Here is a 26,128-nt window from a genome sequence, read left to right as displayed (position 1 = left end):
TGAGAGCCTCACTAAGTAGCTGAGGCTGGCTTCGAACCTGCGCGATTCTCCTGTCTCAGCCTCCCAAGCGCGGGGAATACAAGCGTGCGCTACCACACCCAGCCCTCAGAATTTTTTTAAGGACAAGGTTGTTAGTAATTTTTTAATACTAGTTTATTTTTAAATTTAAAAAATTGCTTATTATTTTAAGCTGTATTAGTACATTGTAATTATACATCATAGTGAGATTTTAGGTGCAATTCACAATAGCCAAATTATTGAACAAACCAACCTAGATGTCCATCAATAGATGAATGGATAAAGAAAATGTGTATACAATTAGTTTTTTTTTTTTCCAGTACTGGGGATGGAACCCAGGGATTCTACCTCTGAGTGTACCCCCAGACCTATTTTTTATTCTTTATTTTGAAACAGGGTCTCACTGAGTTGCAAAGGGTCTCACTAAGTAGTAGCTGAGGCTGGCTGCAAACTGCGATTCTCCTGTCTTCGCCTCCAAAATGCTGGGATTTCAAGCGCGCACCACCATTGCCCGGATCACACAATGGATATTTACTCATCCATAAAGAACCTAATTATGTCATTTTCAAAAAAATGGATGGAAATTGAGGATATTATGCTAAGTAAGATCAGCTGATCTCAGAAAGTCAAGGTTTGTATGTTTTTGCTCATATGCGGAAACTAGGAAGAAAATTAGTATTCTTTTAAGGATGAAGTAACTTGTCGAGGGCTGGGGCAAAAGCTTATATCTTATAGTACCCTCACAAATACTAAGTGTCATAGATTAATTATAACAAGTTAACTACAAGTTAATGAATGAGTGAGTGGTTGAATGAAAAATGAGTGAATCTAGCCATGGTGGCACACACCTGTAATCCCTGGAGGGTCACAGGTTCAAGAATGGCCTCAACTATGCAGTGAGACTCTCAGCAACCTAGCAAAACCCTGTTTCAAAACAAAAATAAAAAGGTCGGCTGGGCTTGATGGCACATGCCTGTAATCCCAGTATTTAGGAGACTGAGTCAGGAAGATCGCAGGTTCAAGGCCAGCCTCACCAACTTAGTGAGACCTTCAGCAACTTAGTAAGATCCTGTTCCAAAATAACAGAGGTGGGACGAGTCAGAAATGACAGCTGGATTCTGCTAGTGCTGCCAACTGAACCAGGGTACTGAGAATGGGCTCCCTGTGGCTCCCTGGACAGACCCAGTGCTGCTGTGTGGCTTATTTGGGGTGCTGCGTAGTGGTTTCCAAAAAGGTATGTTCACAGAGTCCGTGCAGGTCAGCTATGGAAATCTCAGTGGACTAAGCACAGAACAGTAATTATGGGATAAGAATGTATGTTGTTATTGATTCAACAGCTACTATTCAATGTCATTCATGTTATATGATTGAACATGTATGATAGTGATATGTAAGATGTGAAGCAAGCCAGGCATGGTGGTGTACACCTGTAATCCCATTGCTTAGGTGGCTGAGACAAGGAAAGCAGCTTTGAGACCAGCCTCAGCAACTTGGGTAGACCCTATTTCAAAAGAAAAATTAAGCTGGGCATGGTGGCACACATTTGTAATCCCAGCATTTGGGAGGCTGAGACAGGAGGATCGCGGTTCAAGGACAGCCCCAGCTACATAGGCCCTTTGCAGCTCAGTGAGATCCTGTTTCAAAATAAAGAATAAAAAATAGGGCTAGGAGTGTAGCTCGAAGGTAGAATGCCCCTGGGTTCCATCCCCAGTACCACAAAAATAAATAAATAAATAAAAGCAGAGAGTGTGGTAGCCTGTGCCTGTCATCTCAGTACTTGGTAGGCTGAGACAGGAGAATCACAGTCCTGCTCTAAGGGCTATTCAAAGAGTAACACATTTTCCGGGCTTGGTGGCAGCGCACGCTTGTAATCCCCGCGCTTGGGAGGTGGAGACAGGAGGATCGCGCAGGTTCGAAGCAGCCGTGTGCACTGGCTTAGGAGACCCTGTTTCAAAAAAAAAAAAAAAAAAACAGGTCTGGGAGTGAAGCCCAGAGGTAGAAGGGCTTCCAGGAACCCCAGTACCACCACCACCACCACAAAAAAAAAAAAAAAAAAAAAAAAAATATATATATATATATATATATATATATATATATATATATATATATATCTGGGAGTGACACCCAGAGGTAGAAGGGTTTCCAGGAACCCCAGTACCACACACACACACACAAAGAACACACACACACACACACAAAGAAGTAACACACATTTAAGCCTTCCAACAGCCCTGTGGGTGGAGAGCGTTACCAACAGCTCCATCTTGTAGATAGGAAAATGAAGGCACAGGGAGGCTTGGGCAACTTGTCCAAGAACTTCAGGATGGTCAGAGACGACCAACACTGGAACTCAGGCGCTCCCTGATCAAACACGGGTCTCTCTTTCCTTGCCCAGAGCAGCAGCATGACTGCCTTTGTGTCTTGTGGGAGCTGGGAGTTCTAAGCACTGGTGCAATGGTTGAGCTCAAAGATCATGAGCTCACTTGCTGGGACAGGCTGTCTTATTTCTTAGTTTTGCTGTAACCAGAAATAATAGTTCATACCTCTCATGAGGTGGCTGGGAAAGTAACTTGGTTTCATGTATGTGAAGTACTTATATCAATGCCTGGTATAGAGTAGTGCTTAATAAATGCTGGCTATTAATATTTTTTGTTTTGTTTGCAGTAGTAGGGATTGAACCCAGGGGCACTCTCCCTCTGAGCTAAACTCCTAGACCTTTTTATTTTGAAATAGGGTCTCGCTAAGTTACTGAGGCTGGCCTTGAACCTGCAAGGACTGGGATTGAAGGCATGCACCACTGCCCCTGGCTGCCTTGTGTCTTTATGTGCTGTAAGTAGGGATAATAGCTATTACTTCTCATGAGGCAGTTGGGAGAATAACATTTATTTTATTTTATTTTGGTGGTACTGGGAATGGAACCCTTCTAATTCTGGGCTACACTCCCAGACCTATTTTATATTTTTATTTGGAAACAGGGTCTCTTAAGCCAGTGCAGCTGGCTTCAAACCTGTGCGATCCCCCTGTCTCCGCCTCCCAAGCACGGGGATTACAAGCGTGCGCCACCACGCCCGGCTTAACACTTATTTTAATGTATGTGAATCACATCAATACCTGGCATGCAGTAGTGAATTAGTGAATATAATTTTTTTTTTTTTTTTGCGGGTCTGGGGATGGAACCCAGGCATTTGACCTCCGAGATACACCCCCTGCCTTAATTTTTATTCTTTGTTTTGAAACAGGGTCTCACTGAGTTGCAGAGGGCCTCACTAAGTAGCTGAGGCTGTCCGTGAACCACGATCCTCCAGTCTCAGCCTCCCGAATGCTGGGATTACAAACGTGCAGCACCACGCCTGGCTAAATGTTGGTTATTAATATTCTTTTAAGTACAAGGCTCATTTGGCATTGGGTTTAGTATCTTCCCTAAACAGTCAAGTTTAGGAAAGATTAAGAATGTGTCAGTTCAGCATCTCGGCATTCTTTTCAAGACACGGGTGTGATTTCACAAGACTGCACAGTGCTTATGTCTTGTGGTGCTATCTTTATTGTCATCAAGATCTCAGTTTGAGTAATTTCTGTATTCGTAACTGAATTCCAACTTAGAAAGCATTGTTTATAGTGGCAGACGGCTTAAACTCCCGCGGTGGGTAACCCGGAGGCCTTGGTGACTCAGCAGCTGGTTTAAGACTCTCAACAGTCCACAGATTTGCTGAAAGTCCACGGATTTCCACCTAATGTTTGGTTTCATCTGACATCACCATAGACTGAACTATATCAAGGAGGAGTCCTGAAATGGTCAACAAGTGACGTCACTAAGTTGGCCAGACTGGTTAGGAAATTCAGAGATATAATGTTTACGGTCTCTGTGATTTGTCCTTCAGAATTTTGCATAGCAAAATGTAATCATCTATTTATACTCTTAGTGTAGAGATTGACTCCCTATAAGAGTGGAGCTTCAGCCAGGTGTGGTGACAAACTTGTAATTACAGTACTTAAGAGGCTGAGACTGGAGGATCACAGGTTCACAACCAGCCTCAGCTACTTAGTGAGACCCTCTGCAACTTAGTAAGACCCTGTTTCAAAATAAAGAATAAAAGTAGACTGGAAGTGTAGCTCAGAGATAAAATGACCCTGGGTTCAATCCCCAGTACCACATGTACAAAAAGAGTGGGCTTCAGGTTAGCCCTTTTGTAATTTTAATCATTTTACTTTTTTTTGTGTGTGTGGTACTGGGGTTCCTGGAAGCCCTTCTACCTCTGGGCTACACTCCCAGACCTATTTTTATATTTTTTATTTATTTGGAAACAGGGTCTCTTAAGCCAGCGAGGCTGACTACGAACCTGCCCGATCCCCTGTCTCCGCCTCCCAAGTGCGAGGATTATAAGCGTGCACCACCACGCCTGGCATAATTTTACTTTTTTTATTTTGTAATTTTTTTTGCAGTACTGGGGATGGAACCCAGGAGCATTCTACCTCCGAGCTACACCCCCAGCCCTATTTTTTATTCTTTATTTTGAAACAGGGTCTCACTGAGTCGTGAAGGGCCTTGCTAAGTAGCTGAGGCTGTCCGCAAACTGCGATCCTCCGGTCTCAGCTTCCCGAATGTTGGGATTACAAGTGTGCGCCACCACGCCCAGCTAATCATTTTATTTATTTACAATTTTGGTGTTGGTAATTGAACCCAGGGGAATCAAACCTCTGAGCCACATCCTTAGCTTGCTTGCTTTCTTTCTTTCTTTCTTTCTTTCTTTCTTTCTTTCTTTCTTTCTTTCTTTCGTACTGGGGGTTAAACCTAAGGGAATTCTGTCTCTGAACTACACCTTAATTCATTAGATGAATGTAATTTCATCACCTCAATGTAAATAAACAACTTTGTTCCTGATGTTTATCGTCTCCTGCTGTTTTGGCTAAAGTGACGGGTTCTGTAGATTGTTTGGTAAAATAAGCCCACAAGCTGCCAGGGTGTCCGATGGCCTGCGCCGTGGACCTCTGGAGTGCCGATGAGCTGGCTCTGTGGCTCCAGGGAGCGTAGCTAGCGACAGGGGCGGGAGGCTTGTGGCAATTCACCTGATAGTAGAGAGAGAAAGAGGGAACCAGATGGCTGTGAATGATGAACCCCCTTCTTGTCTCTTCCAGGCGAACCTTTTTCCCAGGAGGAAATGGAAGAAATGTTGTCTGCTGCAATTGATCCAGAATCGAATTCAGTTAACTACAAGGACTATATATCAATGATGGTGATAGACGAAAATTAAATGTTCTAGATACTTCACTTCTAATTTGAAAAATTGCTTATTCTTATTAATTTCACATTTTGTCTTGTAATTCTTCTGATTCTTAATGCCTTGTGACATAGCCATTTCAGGATATCTTGCCTTCTGAAAATGACCGTTAACAAATTTTTTTTTTTGGTCTGGGGATGGAACTCAGGGGCATTTGACCTCCGAGCTACACCCCCTACCCTAGTTTTTATTCCTTATTTTAAAACCGGGTCTCACTGAGTTGCAGAGGGCCTAACTAAGTAGCTGAGGCTGTCTGCGAACCGCAATCCTCTGGTCTCAGCCTCCCGAATGCTGGGATTACAAGCATGCGCCACCATGCCTGGCTCCCTGCCGTATTTTTTATTCTTTATTTTGAAACTGGATCTCACTGAGTTGCGGAGGGCCTCACTAAGTAGCTGAAGATTTCCGTGAACCGTGATCCTCCGGTCTCAGCCTCCTGAATGCTGGGATTACAAGCGTGCGCCACCATGCCCGGCTGTTAACAATTTTTTTTATGGTACTGGAGAGGGTGCTCTACCATCAAGTTATATCCCCAAACCATTTTATTTTACTTCATTTTAAAATTTTGAGACAAGGTCTTGCTAAGTTTCCCAGGTTGGCCTCAAACTTGCAGTCTTCCTGCCTTAGCCTGCTGAGTAGCTGGGATTACAGGCATGTGCTACTATACCCAGCTGATCAGTTTAAAATATAAATTTGTTTAGCATGTTCAGCCTTATGGAATTACAAATGGTTAATTGTTTAAAAACTAATCTTAAAATATTTTATCATTCAAATGGATTGTTGTGTATTTTCTACAATAAAACCCATGTTGCGGGGTGTGGTGGTGCACGCCCAGTGCTTGGGAGGCTGAGACAGGAGGATCGCGTAGTTTCAAAGCCAGCCTCAGCTACTTAGTGAGGCTCTCAGCAACTTAGTGAGACCCTGTTTCCAAATAAAATATAAAATAGTTCTGGAGTATAGCCTGGAGGTAGAAAGCCCCTGGGTTCCACCCCCAGGACCACACACACACACACACACACACACACACACACACACACAGAGCCATGTTACCTTCAAGTTAATTAAACTGAGAACATGAAAAGTGACCGGAGGAACCCACAGTTTGGCGTCTAGACGTCTTGAGAGGGGACAGGGTGACGATGGCAGGCAGCTGGATGAAGGCTTCCGACAACGGCGACGAGCACGTCTGTGATCTGTCAGGGTGAGTGAGTGACTGGAATAACTGCTGACAATGGCTTCCTTAGGAGTGCCAACCACAAACCTCATTTGGGACTATACTAACTTGGTTGACTCATTCAGCTTGCTATCACTTATGAAATAGAGGAGTTAAGATGGTTGAATCTAGAGAAGACTGAGTGAAAATTGACATGGATTCATTCTTTCTCGGTCTACAGAATTCTCACCTACTCAGAGTATCTGTTCAGGAATATTGTCCTGAATACTGAGTGCATCAGTCAGCTTTTTGGTACCATAACAAGATGCCGGAGGTGGACTGACTGTATTTTAGCCCACAGTTCTAGAGGTTCAAGGTCCAAATAGCATTGCACAGGTGCAGGCGGGGCCCCCCTCCGACTCATTGAACCGTGGTGCCGACCGCGAAGGCAGGGGTGTGTGGCGGAGCAGAGTGGACAGGAGGGGCTGAGGCTGCTTATGTGGCGGCCCTCGGAGAGAACCACCTCCTGATCACACACTCAGAGACCTGAGGACTTCCCGCCAGGCCCCACCTCCCGATAGCGCCATGCTAGGGGCCACACCACCAGAACAAGGACCTTCCAGACCCAGCACTGGGTAAGAACACTGAGAATGGGAGGCTGTGCGGGAGGTAGGCTGTTGAAAGAGCAGAATAAAGCTACGTGAGCGCAGAGTCACTGTGGGGACACACGGGCGGGCGAGGGGGAGGAAGGTAAAGGCTGCTCAGTGGCAGAGTGCTTGCCCTGCGGGCCTGGCCCCGATCCCCGGCACTGAAAAAAGGAAAGGAAGACCAACAATCCTTCATAAGCTATGCATTTTTCTTTCTTCTTTAAGAAATGGAAAACAAAAGAAGCTTTTATTAGAATACAACAAAAATGCTAATCTTAATAATATTAGAAATACTCTGCTTGTGGACAACTTATTATTAGCCTTGCAAGTGCAAGGCCTCAAACAGTTAAGACTCAGAACTGTTCCTCTACATGGAAAACAGAGTATACTGTATTTTTTGTTTGTTTTTGTTTTTTTGCAGTACTGGGGATGGAACCCAGGGGCATTCAAATTTGGAGTTAGGGGACTTCCGGGAAGATGGCGACGGAGGAAAGCGGCACTTACAAGTCCCGCTAACAATCCAACTCTACTACCTCAAAACCAGCGCCTTTCAGAGCCAGAAAACACCACAGCAAAGAAATAAAAACGGTAAATACAAGGGACAGAGAAAAAGGGCTGGAAAAACAAGTCACCGGAAAAAAACCAGCCCGAAGTGCCGCGCCCGCGCGGCGCGGAGTGGCCGGAGCAGCCGGAGCGGCCAGAGCCGCAGCGCGGATTGGGGGGAGCCGCTGAGCGGAGCGGCCTGAGCAGCCGGAGCAGCCAGAGCCGCGGTGCGGAACGGCCGGAGCGGCCAGAGTGGCCAGACCCGCGGTACAGAGCAGCTGGAGTCGCGGTTCCGAGCAGCTGAGCAGAGCGGCCAGAGCAGCCGAGCGGAGCGGCCAGAACAGCCGGAGCAGTCAGAGCTGCAGCGCGGATTGGCTGGAGCGGCGGCGCGAGGTGGCCGGAGCCGCGGAGTGGAGCGGCCGGAGCAGCCGGAGCAGAGTGCCCAGAACAGCTGAGCGGAGCTGCCAGAGCAGCCGGAGCAGAGCGGCCAGAACAGCCGGAGCAGCCAGAGCCGCGTCGCGGAACGGCCGGAGCGGCCGGAGTGGCCAGACCCACGGTGCAGAGCAGCCAGAGCCGCGGTGCAGAGCGGCCGGAGCAGCCGGAGCGGCCAGAACCGTGGTGCGGAGCAGCCAGAGCCGCGGCGCAGAGCGGCCGGAGCGGCGCGGCCTACATCTCCCCTAGCAACACCAGGCTCCAGAGAGGAGGGAGACTCAAAACAGAGCTCAAATCCAGAGAGGAGGTACTCTGGCCTCGCGGCCTAGGATGCAGAAGCAGCGTCTTACTGCTGGCGGCAGCGGCGAGTTCACCGGACAGCCCTAGACCAACCCACTCAACCAGCCACCAGTCGCCTGAGAGGAGGGGTGGACAGCGAGCCGAGGTGAGCAGGTGCTGAACAGCCGGGCGGCAGTCAGCAGTTTTGTTGGTGCAGGGAACATCTAAAGCTCCCAAGGGCTGGGCGCAGCACAACTGGCAAGGACTCAGAGCAGAGATCAAAACCAGAGAAGAAATACGCCGCATCACAGCCGAGGGTGTGGCAGTGGTGCCATATTGCCAGTGGCGGCAGCAGCGAATCCACCGAGTTCACTACAGCTCCATCAGCGCACTCAACAACCGTGAGTCAAATTGCGGCCCGTAGGGGAGAAATCCCAGTACTGCACTCCCAGGGACTTGCGCAGATAGTCTCCCTGGGTCGGAGATTTTAGCAGTGCAGCCCAGTGGGGGAGTGGCAGTGGCAGAGATATCATACCATAGTCACAACTCCCCACTGGAGAACGCCCAACTTGGCACCCCCCACGGTCTAAGCAGCCTTGATTGACTCCCTGGGTCTGAGACTTTGTGATACAACACAGTAAAGGAGTAGTGGTGACTGAGATACCATAGACTAGAGATCCAGAGCATCTTAAGTGAACTTGTAGTGACTCAGGGAAGAACCCAGAGAAGGCACAAACTTCCAAAATCATGGGAAAGAGAAATAACAATGGAGCAGTGAATGCCAACAACACCACAACATCAGAATCTGATAACACAGAAACCCAAAGATCTCTAGAAGATCAAATTAGGAAAATAACTTTAGAAATAATAGAGGACTTTCGAAAAGAATTTAGAGAGAGTCAAAAAGAGATAAAGGATGCAATTAATGAAGTAAAGGCCTCAATTCAAAGTATAAACAACAGATTAGACCACATGGAGAATAGAATCTCGCTTCTTGAAGATGATCATTCTAAAAATGAACGCATAGTTTCTAATTTAGAAAAAAAAACCCGACAGCAGGAATCTGACATTGAAGAAATATGGGCCCATTTCAAGAGAGCTAACCTAAGAATAATTGGAATAGAGGAGGGAAAAGAAGGTGAAACCAAAGGGATCAACAATCTCTTCAGGGAAGTAATAGCAGAAAATTTTCCAAACATAGAGCAAGAGGTCGATACACAGGTCCAGGAAACTTATAGAACTCCCTTTAGACAGGATCAGAGAAGAGGATCCCCACGCCACATAATTGTCAAAATGACTAATGTGGAAGCCAAGGAGAGAATCTTAAAGGCAACAAAAACAAAAGGCCATGTGACATACAGAGGCAAACCAATTAGAATCACTCCAGACTTCCCAAACCAAGTTATGAAAGCCAGAAGGGCTTGGAGTAACATATTCCAAACTCTGAAAGAAAACAACTTCCAGCCAAAAATTTCCTACCCAGCAAAACTATCCATCAAATTAGATGGGGAAATAAGAAGCTTCCATGACAAACAGCAACTGAAGGAATTTATGTCTTCAAAACCAGCGCTAGAGAAAATACTCAAGGAGATTAACTGCAAAGAGGAAATGGGTAATTCACGCCAGAACCAAAGAAACAAGAATTCCCATCCAGCAGACAACTAAGCAAAGAAGAATAAACAGTATCTCAAACAGAAATAAGATCTTAACATGTTGGGAATTAAAAATTATCTCTCTATAATCACACTGAATGTAAACGGCCTCAACTCCCCAATAAAAAGACATAAAGTGGCAAAATGGATTAAAAGCCAGAATCCATCCATCTGCTGCTTACAAGAAACACACCTCACAAGTAAAGATAGGAACAAACTCAAGGTAAAGGGCTGGAGCAAGGTAATCCATGCTAATGGTACTCGAAGACAAGCAGGAGTAGCAACTATGATATCAGACAAGTTAGACTTCAAACCCAAACTTATTAGAAGAGACAAAGAAGGTCACATTTTACTGGTAAAAGGAATAGTCCAGCAAGAGGAAATAACAATAATCAACATCTATGCCCCAAACATAGGGGCAGCTACTTTCATAAATCAAACTCTTTGTGACATGAAGCCACACATAAATCCCAACACAATAATACTGGGAGACTTCAACACACCACTCACAATACTAGACCGATCTTCCAGACAAAGGGTCAGTAAAGATGTCTCAGAACTAAAGAATACCATTAACCAAATGGACCTCTTGGACACATATAGAATATTTCACCCAACTACAGCAGAGTTTACATTTTTCTCAGCTGCTCATGGAACCTTCTCCAAAATAGATCACATCCTGGGACACAAAATGAGCACTAGCAAATTTAAAAAATGTTACATACTTCCCTGTGTCATTTCAGACCATAATGGAATGAAACTAGAAATCAACTATAAGAAGACCCAGAGAAACAACATAAACATGTGGAGACTGAACACCACACTTCTGAATGAAGAATGGGTCATAGAAGATGTAAGAGGTGAAATCAAGAAATTTCTAGAAACAAATGAAAATAAAGAAACAACATATCAAAACCTCTGGGACACTTTGAAGGCAGTATTAAGAGGAAAATTTATAGCACTGAGTGCTCACATAAGAAAAACAGAAAATCTTCAAATAAATAGCCTTATGACACACCTCAAAGCCCTTGAAAAGCAGGAACAATTGAACCCCAAAGCCAGCAGAAGACGGGAAATTATTAAAATTAGAGCAGAAATTAATGAAATAGAGAATAAAAAAACAATACAGAAAATCAACAAAACCAAAAGCTGGTTTCTTGAAAAAATTAACAAGATTGATAAACCACTAGCCAACCTAACTAAAAAAAAGAGAGAATCAACCCAAATTATGAAGATAAGGGATGAAAAAGGAGACATTACTACTGACAGCGTAGAAATCCAGAGGATTATCAGAAACTACTTTGAAAAACTATACTCCAACAAAATGGAAAATCTGGAGGAAATCGACAACTTCCTAGATAAATACAACCTTCCTAAACTGAGTCAAGAAGATATAGAACACTTAAACCAACCAATAACAATCAAAGAGATTGAAATAGCAATAAAGAGCTTACCATCAAAGAAAAGCCCAGGACCAGATGGTTTCCCAAGTGAATTCTATAAAACCTTTATAGGAGAACTAATCCCAATACTACTCAAACTATTTCGGGAAATAGAAAAAACCGGGACTCTCCCAAATACATTCTATGAAGCCAACATCACACTAATACCCAAACCGAATAAAGACAGTTCAAGGAAGGAAAACTACAGGCCTATATCTCTGATGAACTTGGATGCAAAACTATTAAACAAAATACTAGCAACACGCATTCAAAACCACATCAAGAAAATCATTCACCATGACCAGGTAGGGTTCATCCCAGGGATGCAAGGCTGGTTCAATATACGAAAAACAATCCATGTAATTCATCATATAAACAGAATCAAAGACAAAAACCACATGATCATCTCAATAGATGCTGAAAAAGCATTTGATAAAATTCAACATCCATTTATGATAAAAACACTGCAGAGAATTGGAATAGAAGGAACATATCTCAACATTATTAAGGCAATCTACAATAAGCCCACTGCCAACATCATATTAAATGGGGAAAAACTTCAAGAATTTCCCCTAAAAACTGGAACGAGACAAGGATGTCCACTATCACCACTTCTCTTCAATATAGTACTAGAGACTCTAGCCAGAGCAATAAGGCAAGAAAAGGAAATCAAAGGAGTACAAATAGGAAAAGAAGAACTTAAGCTTTCACTATTTGCAGATGACATGATACTATATTTAGAAAACCCAACAAACTCAACCAAAAGGCTTATAGAACTGATCAACAAATTCAGCAAGGTATCTGGATACAAAATCAATCTTAAAAAGTCAGAAGCTTTCCTGTACACCAACCATAAATCCAATGAAAAAGAAATTCAGAAAACACTTCCACTCAGGATCTCCCACAAAAAAATAAAATACCTAGGAATAAACCTGACCAAGGAAGTAAAAGATCTCTACAAAGAAAATTATAAAACACTGAAAAAAGAAATCGAAGAAGATCTTAGAAGATGGAAAGACCTTCCATGTTCATGGATTGGCAGAATTAATATCATTAAAATGGCCATCCTCCCAAAAGTGATCTACAGATTTAATGCAATGCCCATTAAACTACCAAGATCATTCCTCACAGACATAGAAAAATCAGTCCTTAAATTTATCTGGAATAACAAAAAGCCCAGAATAGCCAAGGTAGTTCTCAGCAACAAAAACCACGCAGGAGGAATCACAATACCTGATTTTAAACTATACTACAAAGCCATTGTAATAAAAACAGCATGGTACTGGCAAAAGAACAGATATATAGACCAATGGAGCAGAATAGAAGACCCAGAAACAAGTCCACACACTTTCAGCCAATTGATTTTTGACAAAGGGGCCAAAAACATACACTGGAAAAAAGATAGCCTCTTCAACAAATGGTGTTGGCAAAACTGGTTAACCATATGCAGAAAATTGGATGTTAATCCCACTTTTTCACCCTGTACAAAAGTCAACTCACGATGGATCAAAGACTTGGAAATTAAACCAGAGACCTTGAAGCTCCTTGAAGAGGGCATAGGTCCAACACTACAACACATAGGCACAGACAAACATTTCCTCAACAAGACCCCAAAGGCACAACAAATTAAAAGGAGAATCAATACATGGGATTGCATGAAACTGAAGAGCTTCTGTTCAGCAAAGGAAACTATCAAGAACCTCAATCGAGAGCCAACAGAATGGGAGAAGATTTTTGCCACCTACACCACTGATAGAGGACTAATATCTAGAATATACAGAGAACTCAAGAAACTCAACACTAAGAAAACAAAGCATCCAATAACAAAATGGGCAAATGAACTAAATAGACACTTCACAAAAGAAGAAATTCAAATGGCCAATAAATGCATGAAAAAATGCTCAACATCACTGGCAATCAGAGAGATGCAAATCAAAACCACCCTGAGATATCACCTAACTCCAACTAGAATGGCCATCATTCAAAACACAAACAACAACAGATGCTGGCGAGGATGTGGAGAAGTGGGAACTCTAAGACATTGTTGGTGGGATTGCAAATTAGTGCAACCACTTTGGAAAACAGTATGGAGAATCCTCAGAAGAATGGGAACAAATCTTCCATTTGATCCAGCAATACCACTGTTGGGTATCTACCCAAAAGAAAAGAAACCAAACTACCAAACTAATGCATGTGTATCTATGTTCATAGCTGCACAATTCACCATAGCCAAACTATGGAACCAGCCAAGATGTCCATCAACAGATGAATGGATTACAAAACTGTGGGATATGTACACAATGGAATTTTACTCAGCCATCAAAAAAAACTCAATTACATCATTTTCAGGGAAATGGATGGAACTGGAGGACATTATGCTAAGTGAGATTAGTCAGGCACAAAAAATAAGAAATCAGATGCTTTCCCTAATATGTGAGAGTTAGGGAGAAATGGGTCATAGGAGGAACTCTTGGAAGAGGATCAGTAACTTTTAACTCTGTTTACATTGTCTTTGGATATACAATATTTTTTTTTTATTTTTTAGGGAGTTTATTTACTCTTTTGTTGCCTGTGCCATTGAAATCATATCCAAGAAATCACTTCCAATTTCAATGTTGTGAGGTTTTATGACCCAGATTTTCTTCTAAAAGCTTATAGTATTAAGATTTATATTTAGGTCTTTTATCTATTTTGAGTTAATATTTGTATATGTGTTAGATAAGGGTCCAATTTTATTCTTTTTCATTTATTATTATTTTTCAACAATATTTAGTTAAAAGACTAGTATTTCCTCCACCAAAAGTTCATGGAAACCTTGTCAAAAATAACTTGACAATGTATGGAAGAATTTATCTCTAGGCTTTTATTTAGCTCCAATGGTTTATATATCTGCCTTTAGAACAGTACTACATTGTTTCAATTATTGTAGCTTTATATGGTTTGAAATCAGAAAACATACATCTTCTAGCTTTGTTCTCCTTTGAGACTGTTTTGGGTATCTAGAGTCCATATTCCATATCAGGATAGATTTTTTCTGAAAAATAAATAAATAAATGTATGATAGTTTCACCTAAAAAAAAAAAAAGAAAAAATATTCTCTGGTAAGAAAGAAAGCAAAAAGAAATATTGAAATGTTATCTTTAAGTCATCAAAAGTTTGGTACCAGACAAATGAAACTGTTATGTGAGATTATCAATGTTAATATTGTATAAATTGTTATAATACTAGATGTCAACCAGTAAGCCAAGCGTGGGAAGGAGGGATGGGGAGGGAATGGGGTGGGGATCGTGGTAGGGGCTAACTGGGCGAGATGTGCATGTATGTCTACAAAAGTATTTTCTTTATACCACTATGATGTGTAAATACATTGCACCAATAAAAAATAAATTAAAAAAAAATTTGGAGTTACACTTCCTGCCCTATTTTTTACTCTTTATTTTGAAACAGGGTCTCACTAATTTGCGGAGGGCCTCACTAAGTAGCTGAGGCTGCCCGCGAACTGCGATCCTTCGGTCTCAGCCTCCCAAATGTTGGGATTAAAGCGTGCGCCACCACGCCCAGCATAACATGCAGGTTTTAATGTTGCAGAGCCTCTCACCTTGTGGAGAGTGGAAAGGACACCCACCTAACAAGGCTGCTGCAGAGACTGAGGCTGCAAGGTGGGGATTCTTTAGCTATAAACGGTGACACCAAGTGTTATTTAAAGAAAACCAGCTAGGCAGAGAAAGAGAGAGAGAGGGAGGGAGGGAGGGGAGGAGAGGTGAGAAAGTCAGTGGTATGAATCTGCTCCCAGGCACAGGCAGAGTGTGGGAAAGTGTCTACTGCTAATAGAAAATTATTTGCAAAGGGAGGTAGGTGGGGAGCCTGCTTGGGTGCTGATGGAGAGATACTAGAGATTTGCTATCATGGTGCTATTAATTATAAGGTGTTAAGTTTATTCATAGGATGTGATAGGAGATTTTAGAAGGTGGGTTTTCTCCTTTTATTAAATCAGTCATAATACTTTTAGGATAGTATAAATTACTCACCTGACCCATCAAAAAAGTATTCATTTCTTTGAGCAAACTGCTTTTTTTCTTTTTTTATTCTTTCTCTCTCTTTTCTGTCCTGGAGGCTGAACCCAAGGACATTCAACATCTCAGCTACACCCTGAGCTCTTCTGATTAATAATAATAATAAATAATGATAATTATTATTATCATATTTTGTAGTATTGGGGGTTGAGCCCAGGGCATTCTATCTCTGAGGTATACCTTTAGCCCTATTTTTTATTTTTACTTTGAAAAAGGGTATTACTACATTGATGAGAGTCTCACTACTTGCTGAGGCTGTCCTTGAACCTATGATCCCCCTATTTCAGCCTAGGATTATAAGCATGTATCATCATGCCTGGCTTTATTATTATTTCGAAACAGGATCTTGATAAATTACCACCTAATGACCTTGAACCCGCAATCCTCCTGTCTTAGTCTTCCAAGTCCTGGAACACTTCCAAGCACATTTGTAATCCCCGCTCTTGGGAGGCTGAGACAGGAGGATCGAACGGGTTCGAAACCAGCCTCAGCTACTTAGTGAGGGTCTCAGCAATTTAGTGAGACTCTGTTTCCAAATAAAATTAAAAAAAAAAATAGGTCTGGGAGTATAGCCCGGAGGTAGAAAGCCTCTGGGTTCCACACCCAATACCACCAAAAAACAAAACAAAACAAACCCAAGTATTGGATTATAGGTATGTGCCATCACACCTGGCCTTTTCTTTTTTTGATACTGGAGATTGAACCCAAGGGCCCTCTACCTCTGAGTTACATTCTAGCCTTATTTATTTATGAGACAGGGTCTTGTTCCCCAGGCTGGTCTTGAGCTTTTGGTCCTCTGGCCTCAGCCTCCAAATTGCTGGGATTACAGGTATGTCCACCAGACCTGCTGGAAACTGCTCTTTTTCTTTCTTTTTCTTTTTCTTTTCTTTCTTTCTTTCTTTTTTTTTTTTTTTTGTGGTATTGGGGGTGGAACCCAGAGGCTTTCTACCTCCGGGCTATACTCCCAGACCTGTTTTATATATTTTTTTGAAACAGGGTCTCACTAAGTTGCTGAGAGCCTCACTAAGTAGCTGAGGCTGGCTTCGAACCCGCGCGATCCTCCTGTCAGCCTCCCAAGCGCGGGGATTACAAGCGTGCGCCACCACGCTCGGCTCAGGATATGGTTGTATATAAATGGTTGGTCAAAATTTTATATGTAAATCTGCTGTTTCTCTATTCAGTCCTCAGCTCTTCAATAATCTTGAAAGAGCTGGGCATGGTGGCGCATGCCTGTAATCCCAGCATTCAGGAGGCTGAGACTGGAGGAGGATCAAGGTTCGCGGACAGCTTCAGCTACTTAGTGAGGCGCTGTTTCAAAATAAAGAATAAAAAATAGGGCAGGGGGTATAGCTCAGAGGTAGAATGCTCCTGGAGTCCATCCTCAGTACTGCAAAAAATAAGTAAATATATAAAATAAATAAAGTTGATACTTATACCATACTTAAATTTCATAAATATCTATAAATGGGTAGAATTATCTTTCAAGATTGTTATTATTATTACGTTTTGTGGGTCTGGGGAGGGTCATTCAACCTCTGAGCTACATCCCCTGCCCTATTTTTTTTTTTTTTTTGTGGTACTGGGGGTGGAACCAAGGGGCTTTTCTACCTCCAGACTATACTCCCAGACCTATTTTATACTTTATTCAGAAACAGGGTCTCCCTTAGTTGCTGAGAGCCTAAGTAGCCGAGGCTGGCTTTGAACCTGTCGATCCTCCCGTCTCATCCTCCCAAGCACTGGGATTACAAGAGTTCACCAAAACGCCCAGCTTTACCCCCTGCCCTATTTTTAATTCTTTTTTTTTTTTTTTTTTTTTTTTTTTGCGGGTCTGGGGATGGAACCCAGGGACATTTGACCTCCGAGCTACACCCCCTGCCCTATTTTTATTCTTTATTTTGAAACTCGGTCTCACTGAATTGCAGAGGGCCTCCTAAGTAGCTGAGGCTGTTCGTGAACCGGGATCCTCCGGTTTCAGCCTCCCAAATGCAGGGATTACAAGCGTGTGCCACCACGCCCGGCTCTATTTTTAATTCTTTAACTGAAAACAGGGTTTCACTAAGTTGCAGAGGGTCTCACTAAGTAGCTGAGGCTGTCTGAGAACATGCAATCCTGCTGTCTCAGTCTCCCAAATGCTGGGATACAAGTGTGCGCCACCATGCCCAGCTTCAAATAACTTTAAATAACAGCATTAAAATAAATAATGATTTGTTTTTGTTTTCTAAATGCCATCCTCCTCCTCCTCCTCTTTTTTTTTTTTTTTTTTTTTTGCTATGAGGATGGAACCCAGGGGCCTTCTACCTCCGGGCTACACTCCCAGACCTATTTTATGTTTTATTTGGAAACAGGGTGGGTCTCTTAAGCCAGCTGAGGCTGGCTTTGAAGCTGCGGGATTCTCCTGTCTCAGCCTCCCGGCGCGGGGATTACAAGCGATTACAAGCTGTGCGCCACCACGCCCGGCTCTCCTCCTCCTTCTTTACACTGAACCCAGGGGAACTCTACCTCTGAGCTACACTCCCAGTGCTATCTATTTATTTATTTAAATTTGGAAGAGTCTCACTAAATTGCCGAGGGTCTTGCTAAGTGCTAAGGCTGGACTCAAACCTGCAATCTTCCTGTCTCACACCCCAGCCTTATTTTATTTTTTATTTTGAACAATCTCTCTAAGTTGCTAAGACTGTCTTCGAACCTGCAGTTTTCCTGTCTCAGCTTCCCAAGTAGTGGGATTACAAGTAGGTGCCACAACACTCAGCTCAAAGTTCATTGCTAATAACAGAAGAGGTAAACCCATTTTCCAACTAGTCTTCTTGATAATTTCCAAGATGGTTTAGTTACTTAGCAAATCTGATCAGGCTTTCATTATTTTTACTTCATAACATGGCTAACAAAGAGCTCATCCTCTTGATAGAATTACTAGCTTTGCTATTTGGGGGCAGAGTGTGGATGCTGGAATGGAACCCAAGACCCAGAGTGTACTGGACGGCTGAGCCACACCCAGCGTCACCCCCTGTGCTTACACAAGGCTGGTAGCATCTTCAAAGTTACTTTCTTTTCCTTTTTTTCCCCCCAGTACTAGAGATTGACCCCAGGAGCACTCTACCTCCAAGCCACACCCCTAGTCCCCCCCCCCTTTTTTTTTGCAGTACTGGGGATGGAACCCAGGGGCGTCTACCTCCAAGCTACACCCCCAGCCCTATTTTTTATTCTTTATTTTGAAACAGGGTCTCACTGAGTTTTAAAGGGCCTCACTAAGTAGCTGAGGCTGGCCACAAACCTCAATCCTCCTTTCTTAGCCTCTCAAGTACTGGGATTACAGGCTCACACCACCACACCCTGCTGCTTTTTTTTTTTTTTTTTTTTTTTTTTGGTACTGGGGATGGAACCCAGGGGCCTTCTACCTTCAAGCTACACCCCCAGCCCTATTTTTTTTTTTAATTTGGAAACAGGGTCTCACTAAATTGTGGAGGGCTTCACTAAATAGCTGAGGCTGGCTTTGAACCTGGATCCTCCTCTCTCAGCCTCCCAAATGCTGGGATTACAAGTGTGCGCCACCATGCCACGATCTCACTAGGTTTCTTGAACCTGGGATCCACCTTTCTTAGACTCTTATACTGGGGTTATAAGTATGCACTACAATGCCTCGCTTCAAAGTTACTTTTTAGGAAACATTTTAAGCCTCTTGCCAATTTCTGAGGCTTAAAATAAAAAAGTTTTTTTTTTAAACTAGGTAACCTGGGTGCCTGTGGCATACACCTGTAATCCAGTACCAGGGAGGCTGAGAGAGGAGGTTCACAGGTTTGAGGCCATCTTCAGCAACTTTGCAAGAATATGTTTCAAAATAAAAAATAAAACAGGGCTAGGGGCATAGTAGTTCAGAGATAGAATTTTCCTGGGTTCAGTCCTAATATGAAGAGGAAGGAGGAGGAGGAAGAGGTGGAGGAGGAGGGAAGGAGGACGAGGAGGAAGACGAGGAGGAGGAGAAGAAGAAGAAGAAGGAGAAGGAGAAGGAGGAGGAGAAGGAGAAGGAGAAGGAGAAGGGAAAAAAAAGGAAAAGAAAAAGGTAGATAACATGAAATCCTCCACTTACCTAGACACCTCTCTCTGTAGTTAGTAGCTGCACTGCAGGGGCAAGGTGAGGGCAGAGACTGGAGGGGCCAGGGCCCCTCAACACATCTGCTTGCCCCGACACTCTCGGACCCAGTGAGCAGGCACAGGGTGAGATCCAGTTCAAACCTACAAACTAAGCAGAATCAATTCCTTCCTTCCTCTCTCTCTCCCTCCTTCCCTTCTTACTGGGGATTGAACCAGGGGCATTCTACCTCTGAGCTACACTCTCAACCCTTTATTTATTTATTTATTTATTTATTTATTTATTTATTTATTTATTTTTGCGGTACTGAGGATGGAACCCAGGGCATTCTACCTCCAAGCTACACCCTTTGTCCTATTTTTATTCTATTATTATTATTATTATTATTATTATTATTATTATTAATTTAGGTGGTACTGGGGTTCCTTGGAAACCCTTCTATGCCCAGGCTATACTCCCAGACCTATTTTTATACTTTTTTTTAAAATTTGGAAACAGGGTCTCTTAAGCCAGCGGAACTGGCTTCGAACCTTTGCGGTCCTCCTGTCTCCGCCTTCCAAGTGCGGGGATTACAAGCGTGCACCACCACGCCCGGCATTATTCTGTATTTTTTTGAAACAGGGTCTCACTAAGCTGCGGAGGGCTTCACTAAGTAGGTGAGGCTGTCTGTGAACCGTGATCCTCCGTTCTCAGCCTCACGAATGCTGGGATTACAAGCGTGCGCCACCATGCCCGGCTCAGCCCTTTTTATTTTGAAAGTGTCTTGCTAGGTTGCTGAAGGTCTCTCTAGGTTGCTGTGGCTGGCATTGAACCTGGATCCTTCTGTCTCAGCCTCCCAAGTACAGGGATTCCAGGTGTGTACCACTGTGCCTGGCTCCGATATTCCCACTCCCCCTGTACCCCAGTGGATTCTTGGTCACCTGCAGGTGCACACATCTCATTGCCAAGATGACTACTTTAGAGGGTCTTTTGGAAAAAACAACGTAAAGTGTAAAAAAGCTCTAAAAAGTTATTACAGTACTTGTAAAGCAATACACAATTAATAAGGAAAAACTGTAAAATATCAATAAGGATGAGAGGAAAATCCCTCTCTCTCACAAACATCCCTTGCTTCATCTCCTCTCAACCTTCTCCCTAGCACGTGTGCGACCGCTTCCTCAGAGGGTCGCTGTGCAGCCGGTCAGAAGACGAAACCGAGGCAGACAGGAGGGTGTGGGCTGAGGAAGGGCATGGTGGCGCACTCAGAGAACCCGGCTGGGACTGGGGCCCACGGGGCTCCTAAGGGCAGAGGAGCCAGGAGCAGGAGCATAGCAGCCACCACACGGCGGGCCGTCGCTGCTGCTGCCCAGGACGGCCTCGCGCGGCTCAGGTCCCGTGCAGGAGACAGCCCGCTGAGCAGAGCAGGCTGCGCATCTCCTGCAGGCTCAGGAAGGACCGTGTTCCCCCGCATCGTCAGGTATGGCAAGCAGCATCTAAGGAGCCATCCAGCCATCAACTGCACACACGGAGGGAGAAGCGAGAAGTCAGCGTAGGCCAGACCTGGGGGCAGTGCACTCCTGCAAGCCCAGTATTTGGGAAGTCCACGCAGGAGGATCACAGGTCCAAGGTCAGCCCCAGCAATGAGCAAAACTCAGCAATTTAGTGAGACCCTGTTTTAAAAAATATAAAACAGAAAAGAAAAGAAAAAGGACTGAGTGTACAGCTTGGAGGTAGAATGCTCCTGGATTCAATCCTTGGTGCAAAAAAAAAAAAAAAAAAAAAAAGTGGGAGAAGAGGGTGGCTGTGTGCATAAGGGGCCTGCTCCAGGATCGGTGAGAATATGGGAGATAAGACAACTTATAAAGAGAAAACACTTAAAAACAATCTTGTACTCCATTAAGATGTATGCCTACAATGAACCAATACAAAAAAAGAGAGAGAAAAGACTTACTTTGGCACAGGGTCTTGGAATTCCTGTTCATGATCAACCAGTGGCCCCTTTGCTTTTGTGCCTGTGGCAATAGCAAAGCCACTCCCTGGCGGCTGAGGAATGAGGGGAGAGAGGAGCATGAGGCCAGCGTCTCACAACCCCTTTGAGGCCACGCCCCTAAGGACCTAACTTCCTCCCACAAGACCACACCTCCTAAAGATTCCACCTCCACCTGGGAGCATCGCTGGGGAACAAGCCTAGAACTCATGAGCCTTGGGGAGACACTTAAGTTCCAAACTAAGCCAGGTGTGTGGCATATGCCTGTAATCCCAATAATTTGGGAGGCTGAGACAGGAGGATTGCAGGTTCAAGACCAGCTTCAGCAACTTAGTGAGACCCTGTTTCAAAAAAAAAAAAAAAAGAAATTCAAACTATAGATGAAGGCGGTTGCAAATGAAGACACACTCTTGGTTTAAAGTCTAAAGGTGAGCCTAAGGAGGGAGTACACATACAGCCAGAGACAAGGGGCAGTTGGTTAAAAGTTTCTTTCCTGGAGCAATGCATATAAGAGGGGCGTTTGCTTTGATGGGGAAGGTGGGGCCAGGGTTTGATGGGGCCAGGAGCCATGTTTGGAGCGCAAGCGGGCCTAAGTTGTTCTGGAAATGCCTTTGAAGGCAGCGATCACACTGGAAGTAATAAAAAGGGACTAAGACATTTCAGTCCAGAGAAAACAGAATAACTGGATCCTATACCCACGACACATTAACCATTCCTGCTTCATTTACTCTCCCCGCGAATGGGTCCCCTCTCGGCTCGCCTTGCCCCTGCTGGTGCCTTGAGAACAGATCAGACCTCACACCTCTCATCTTGTGGTGCTTTCGGGCTGACGTTGCCAGATTCAGAGCTCCTTCCCATCCCCTACACAACCATGAAACTACTATCATGCCTGAAAAAAATAATCAGCAAGAATCCCCGCTGTCATCTGACACCGGCTCCTGGCCCAGTGTCCCGTGCTTTCAGCCAGTGCGCTCTCTCCCCTGGTTGGTTCAATCAGGATCCAGACACGGCCACGCACTGGTCACTGGTGTGGCTTCTAGCACACGACTCTCCCGCCCCTCGGCCTCTTCCCATGCATTTGTTGAAGAGCCTGGTCTTTGGCTCAGTGAACTTTCCGCATATTGAATTTGTCTGACTGCATTCCTGTGGGGGTGCTGAAGATGCCCCTCTACTTCCTGTATTTCCCATAGTCCAAGTTCTATATCCAGGAGCTTGGTCAAGGTCAGCTTTTTTCTTTTCTTTTTTCTCTCGTTCCTGTGTGTGTGTGTGTGTGTGTGTGTGTGTGTGTGTGTGTTAGGAATTAAACCTAGGGATGTTAATCAGAGTTAGACCTCTGGGCCCTTTTTATTTTTTATTTTGAAATAGGGTCTCACCAAATTGCTAAGGCTGGCCTCACCTACAATTCTCCTGTCTCAGCCTCCCAAGCACTGGAATTATAGATATGAGCCATTACATCTGGCTAATTTATTCTTTTGTATTTATTTTTGTGCTACTGGGGGTGGAACCCAGGGGCTTTTCTACCTCCAGGCTATACTCCCAGACCTATTTTATACTTTGTTTTTTGTTTGTCTGTTTTGGTGGTACTGGGTGTGGAACCCAGAGGCTTTCTACCTCTGGGTTACACTCCCAGATGCCGGGGTCCGGCCCTAGCAGAGTCGGGCTTCGTGTGTTGATGAGGGGGAAAACCGAGGCCGATGAGAGAAGACGCCACACGATTCAGATTCAATCTTCTCCCTTTTATTCAGGATTTGTTACAGTTTTTATGCTTTATTTTTTGGCAGAAAAGCAAGAGTATAGTCATGCAAGCAGGATTGCCAAGGACAGTAAAGATTATTATTTCCTATAAAGTTTAGGGCAAGGGTGCTGGACATAGTATGTTCTGTCTCACTTCACAAGGCTGTCTCAAACTTGATCGTATACAGTGGCTCTAACTAAGGTCAGTTTGAACTTAATATTTGGCCCAATATTTTTATCCTTGGGAAGATATCTTTGCCGCCTGAGTCTCTCACAAGCTGCTCCCCATCAGTTTTAGTTATAATGTTTATACATAAAATTCCAATTATACCTATTAATCCAAGTAATCCTAAAATAATTTTATGAAAGAAAGGAATGCCAGCCCCAGAGGGACCTGGCAAAGAGTCAGGAGACCCAGCCCGTCGCCCCAGTGCAGGGCCTGGGGCTCCTGAACAGACCACCAGGCCCACTCAGCGAGGACCTAGTTCCACAAGATGCTTCCCTTCTTCAGGAGGAGAGTGTGAGGGATGTGCCGCAGGTGACCACTTTCCAGCTGCCCTCGAACCGGGTTTCTCCATTTAAGGACATGATCTTATGCTTCTCTGAAGAGGACTGGTCCCTCCTCGACCCTGCCCAGACTGGCTTCCATGGAGAGTTTGTCATTGGGGAGGAGTATGGGGTCTCACTGCCTCTGGATGACCCAACAGCCCAGCCAGATCTCTCCCAGGGAGAGGAGAGTGAGTCGTGGGTTCCGGAGTTGCAGGACCTCCAGGAAAGAGAAGCACCCCAGGTCTCCTACTTAGATGTTCCCAGCATGCAGCCATTCCAGGTGGAAGACAAGACATGGGAGGAACTGCAGGGACCAGAGCCCCAGGCATGCCAGCAGGTGGTACTCAGTCAGAGTACCTGCCCAGCTACAGGGGACCCGCCACCCCTGAAGCATGGCCTGGATGAGGAGGTAACCATCGAGATCGTTCTATCCAGCTCCGGAGACGAGGACTCACAGCAGGGCCCGTGCTGCACTGACGAGTCACGGAGCCCCAAGCAGCAGCGCAGCCTCTCCGCTTCCCACCGGGGCGGCTCGGAGCCCGGGGGTGAGACACAGACCTCCAAGAAGTCCTACGTGTGCCCAAACTGCGGCAAGATCTTCCGCTGGAGGGTCAACTTCATCCGGCACCTGCGCAGCCGCAGGGAGCAGAAACCGCACGAGTGCTCGGTGTGTGGGGAGATGTTCAGTGACAGTGAGGACCTGGACGGGCACCTGGAGGCCCATGAGGCCCAAAAGCCCTTCCGGTGCAGCGCCTGCGGGAAGAGCTTCCGCCTCAACTCGCACCTGCTGTCCCACCGGCGGATACACCTGCCTACAGATGGATTGGAGGAGGGGCTGGAGCAAACGAGCAAGGCCCCGCAGGACACACAGGACACCCGGTGCCGGGACTGCGGGAAGCTGTTCCAGCGGCAAGACCAGCTGGCGCGGCACCGCAGCAGGGCGCACCTCCAGGACGAGGCGCGGCCCTTCCGCTGCCCGTACTGCGTCAAGACCTTCCGGCAGAACTACGACCTCCTTCGCCACCAGCGCCTGCACCTGAAGCGGCGCTCCAAGCAGGCTCTGAACTCCTACTGAGGGAGTGCGCCCTCCGTGCACCGCCCACGCCCCTGCCCTGGAGGGGGGCCCCTCCTCCTGCCCTCTGCTCTCAGGTAGCGCCCCACTTCTGGTGCCGTGGCGCCCCTTCCTCCTCCGATGATGAGTGGCCGCGCCAAAAAAGGCAAGGAGGCTTGTCGCCACCCGCGCCCCATGCCCCTGGGTCTGTCTCAGAGGCCCCGCCCGGTGCTTGCCATGCCCTCGGAAAGACTATCCCCTACACCCCAGTGATGCCCGACTGCCCTGTCCAAACACCAGATACTGAGGTACCCAGGTGGCTTCTGTCCCAATGAGTAGTTTCTACCAGGTGGTAGGTGGGGCTGGTGGGCCTAACATACCAAGCCATGTGGTGCCATGAGAACTCAGCCTCAGCCCCCATCGTGTGCACGGGAGCACCCCAGACCCTTCTTTGGGGCTTGGAGCCTATGGTGAAGGGCCCCAGGGCTCCTTCCTCAGGTAGGAAATGTCATCATCACAGTGGGGGCAAAGCTCACATTCTAACCTATGCTGCTCACCTCTCAACATGTCTTCCTTACACCCAGGTCCTTGGTGACTCTTTGTGGGGCGGAAGCCAAGTGACCCTCATTTAAAAGTCACTAAAATTCCTCCCCCCACTCCTGGGATAGGGAGCCCAGTCCCTAGAGGGATTCTGGGTGAGCCAGACCCAAGTCAGAACATTCCATGAAGCGCCATCTACATATGTACTAACTTAGGGCACCAATTGCGTTAGTTTCCTAGAACCCCCCACAGCAGCTGAGAGGTATTTCATGGGGATCTGAGACTAAGGTATTAGCAGGGTGGTTTTCAGGCATGGGTGAAGCCTCCAAGCTCTGTCTTCTCTGTGGTGGCTTGTTGACGATGGTCCCTTGGTTTGAAGACGCATCACCGTGCCCTTCCTCACTGCCACCTGTGTTTCTGTCTGTAGCATCTTTTCTGTGCAAGAAGCCATCCATGGGTGGTGGCTCATCCCACTGGCTTCACTATGGCCTCACCTGCCTCTGCAGCAACCACTTCTAAAAAGTCACATTCTGAGGTAATAGGGGTAGGGACCTCAACACTAGAATTTTGAGGTGATAACGGTTCAAACCCAAACCCCAGATAATCCTGTGGTGCTGTTATTCCCAATTCAGATGAGTCAGTTCTAGCTTTGTTAAACTTCTGCCCTTCATCAAAGGTGAGGTTCA

The 26,128-nt window shown here is 45.2% G+C and overlaps 2 protein-coding genes across 2 annotated transcripts in view; both read left to right on the top strand.

Moving 5' to 3' along the window:
* DRC8 (dynein regulatory complex subunit 8) overlaps nt 1-5,267 on the top strand; it is a gene marked incomplete at both ends in the record, with an annotated part of 46,518 nt that extends 41,251 nt beyond the window's left edge. Inside the window, one exon of the mRNA XM_080698693.1 lies at nt 5,152-5,267. Within this exon, the coding sequence (XP_080554819.1) occupies nt 5,152-5,267 (116 nt within the window). The remainder of the gene's footprint in view (nt 1-5,151) is intronic.
* A 1,166-nt stretch (nt 5,268-6,433) lies between these two features.
* On the top strand, nt 6,434-24,926 carry ZNF496 (zinc finger protein 496; the record flags this gene model as incomplete). The annotated part of the gene is made up of 3 exons (XM_080698692.1): nt 6,434-6,495; nt 20,741-21,130; nt 23,672-24,926. The coding sequence occupies 3 exons, from the start codon at nt 6,434-6,436 to the stop codon at nt 24,924-24,926; spliced, it is 1,707 nt and encodes a 568-aa protein (XP_080554818.1).
* Between the last annotated feature and the right edge of the window lie 1,202 nt (nt 24,927-26,128).

Source organism: Muscardinus avellanarius, assembly GCF_963383645.1.
Source record: "Muscardinus avellanarius genome assembly, chromosome: 7".
NCBI lineage: Eukaryota > Metazoa > Chordata > Mammalia > Rodentia > Gliridae > Muscardinus > Muscardinus avellanarius.
This window is presented reverse-complemented; position numbering and strand designations above follow the sequence as displayed.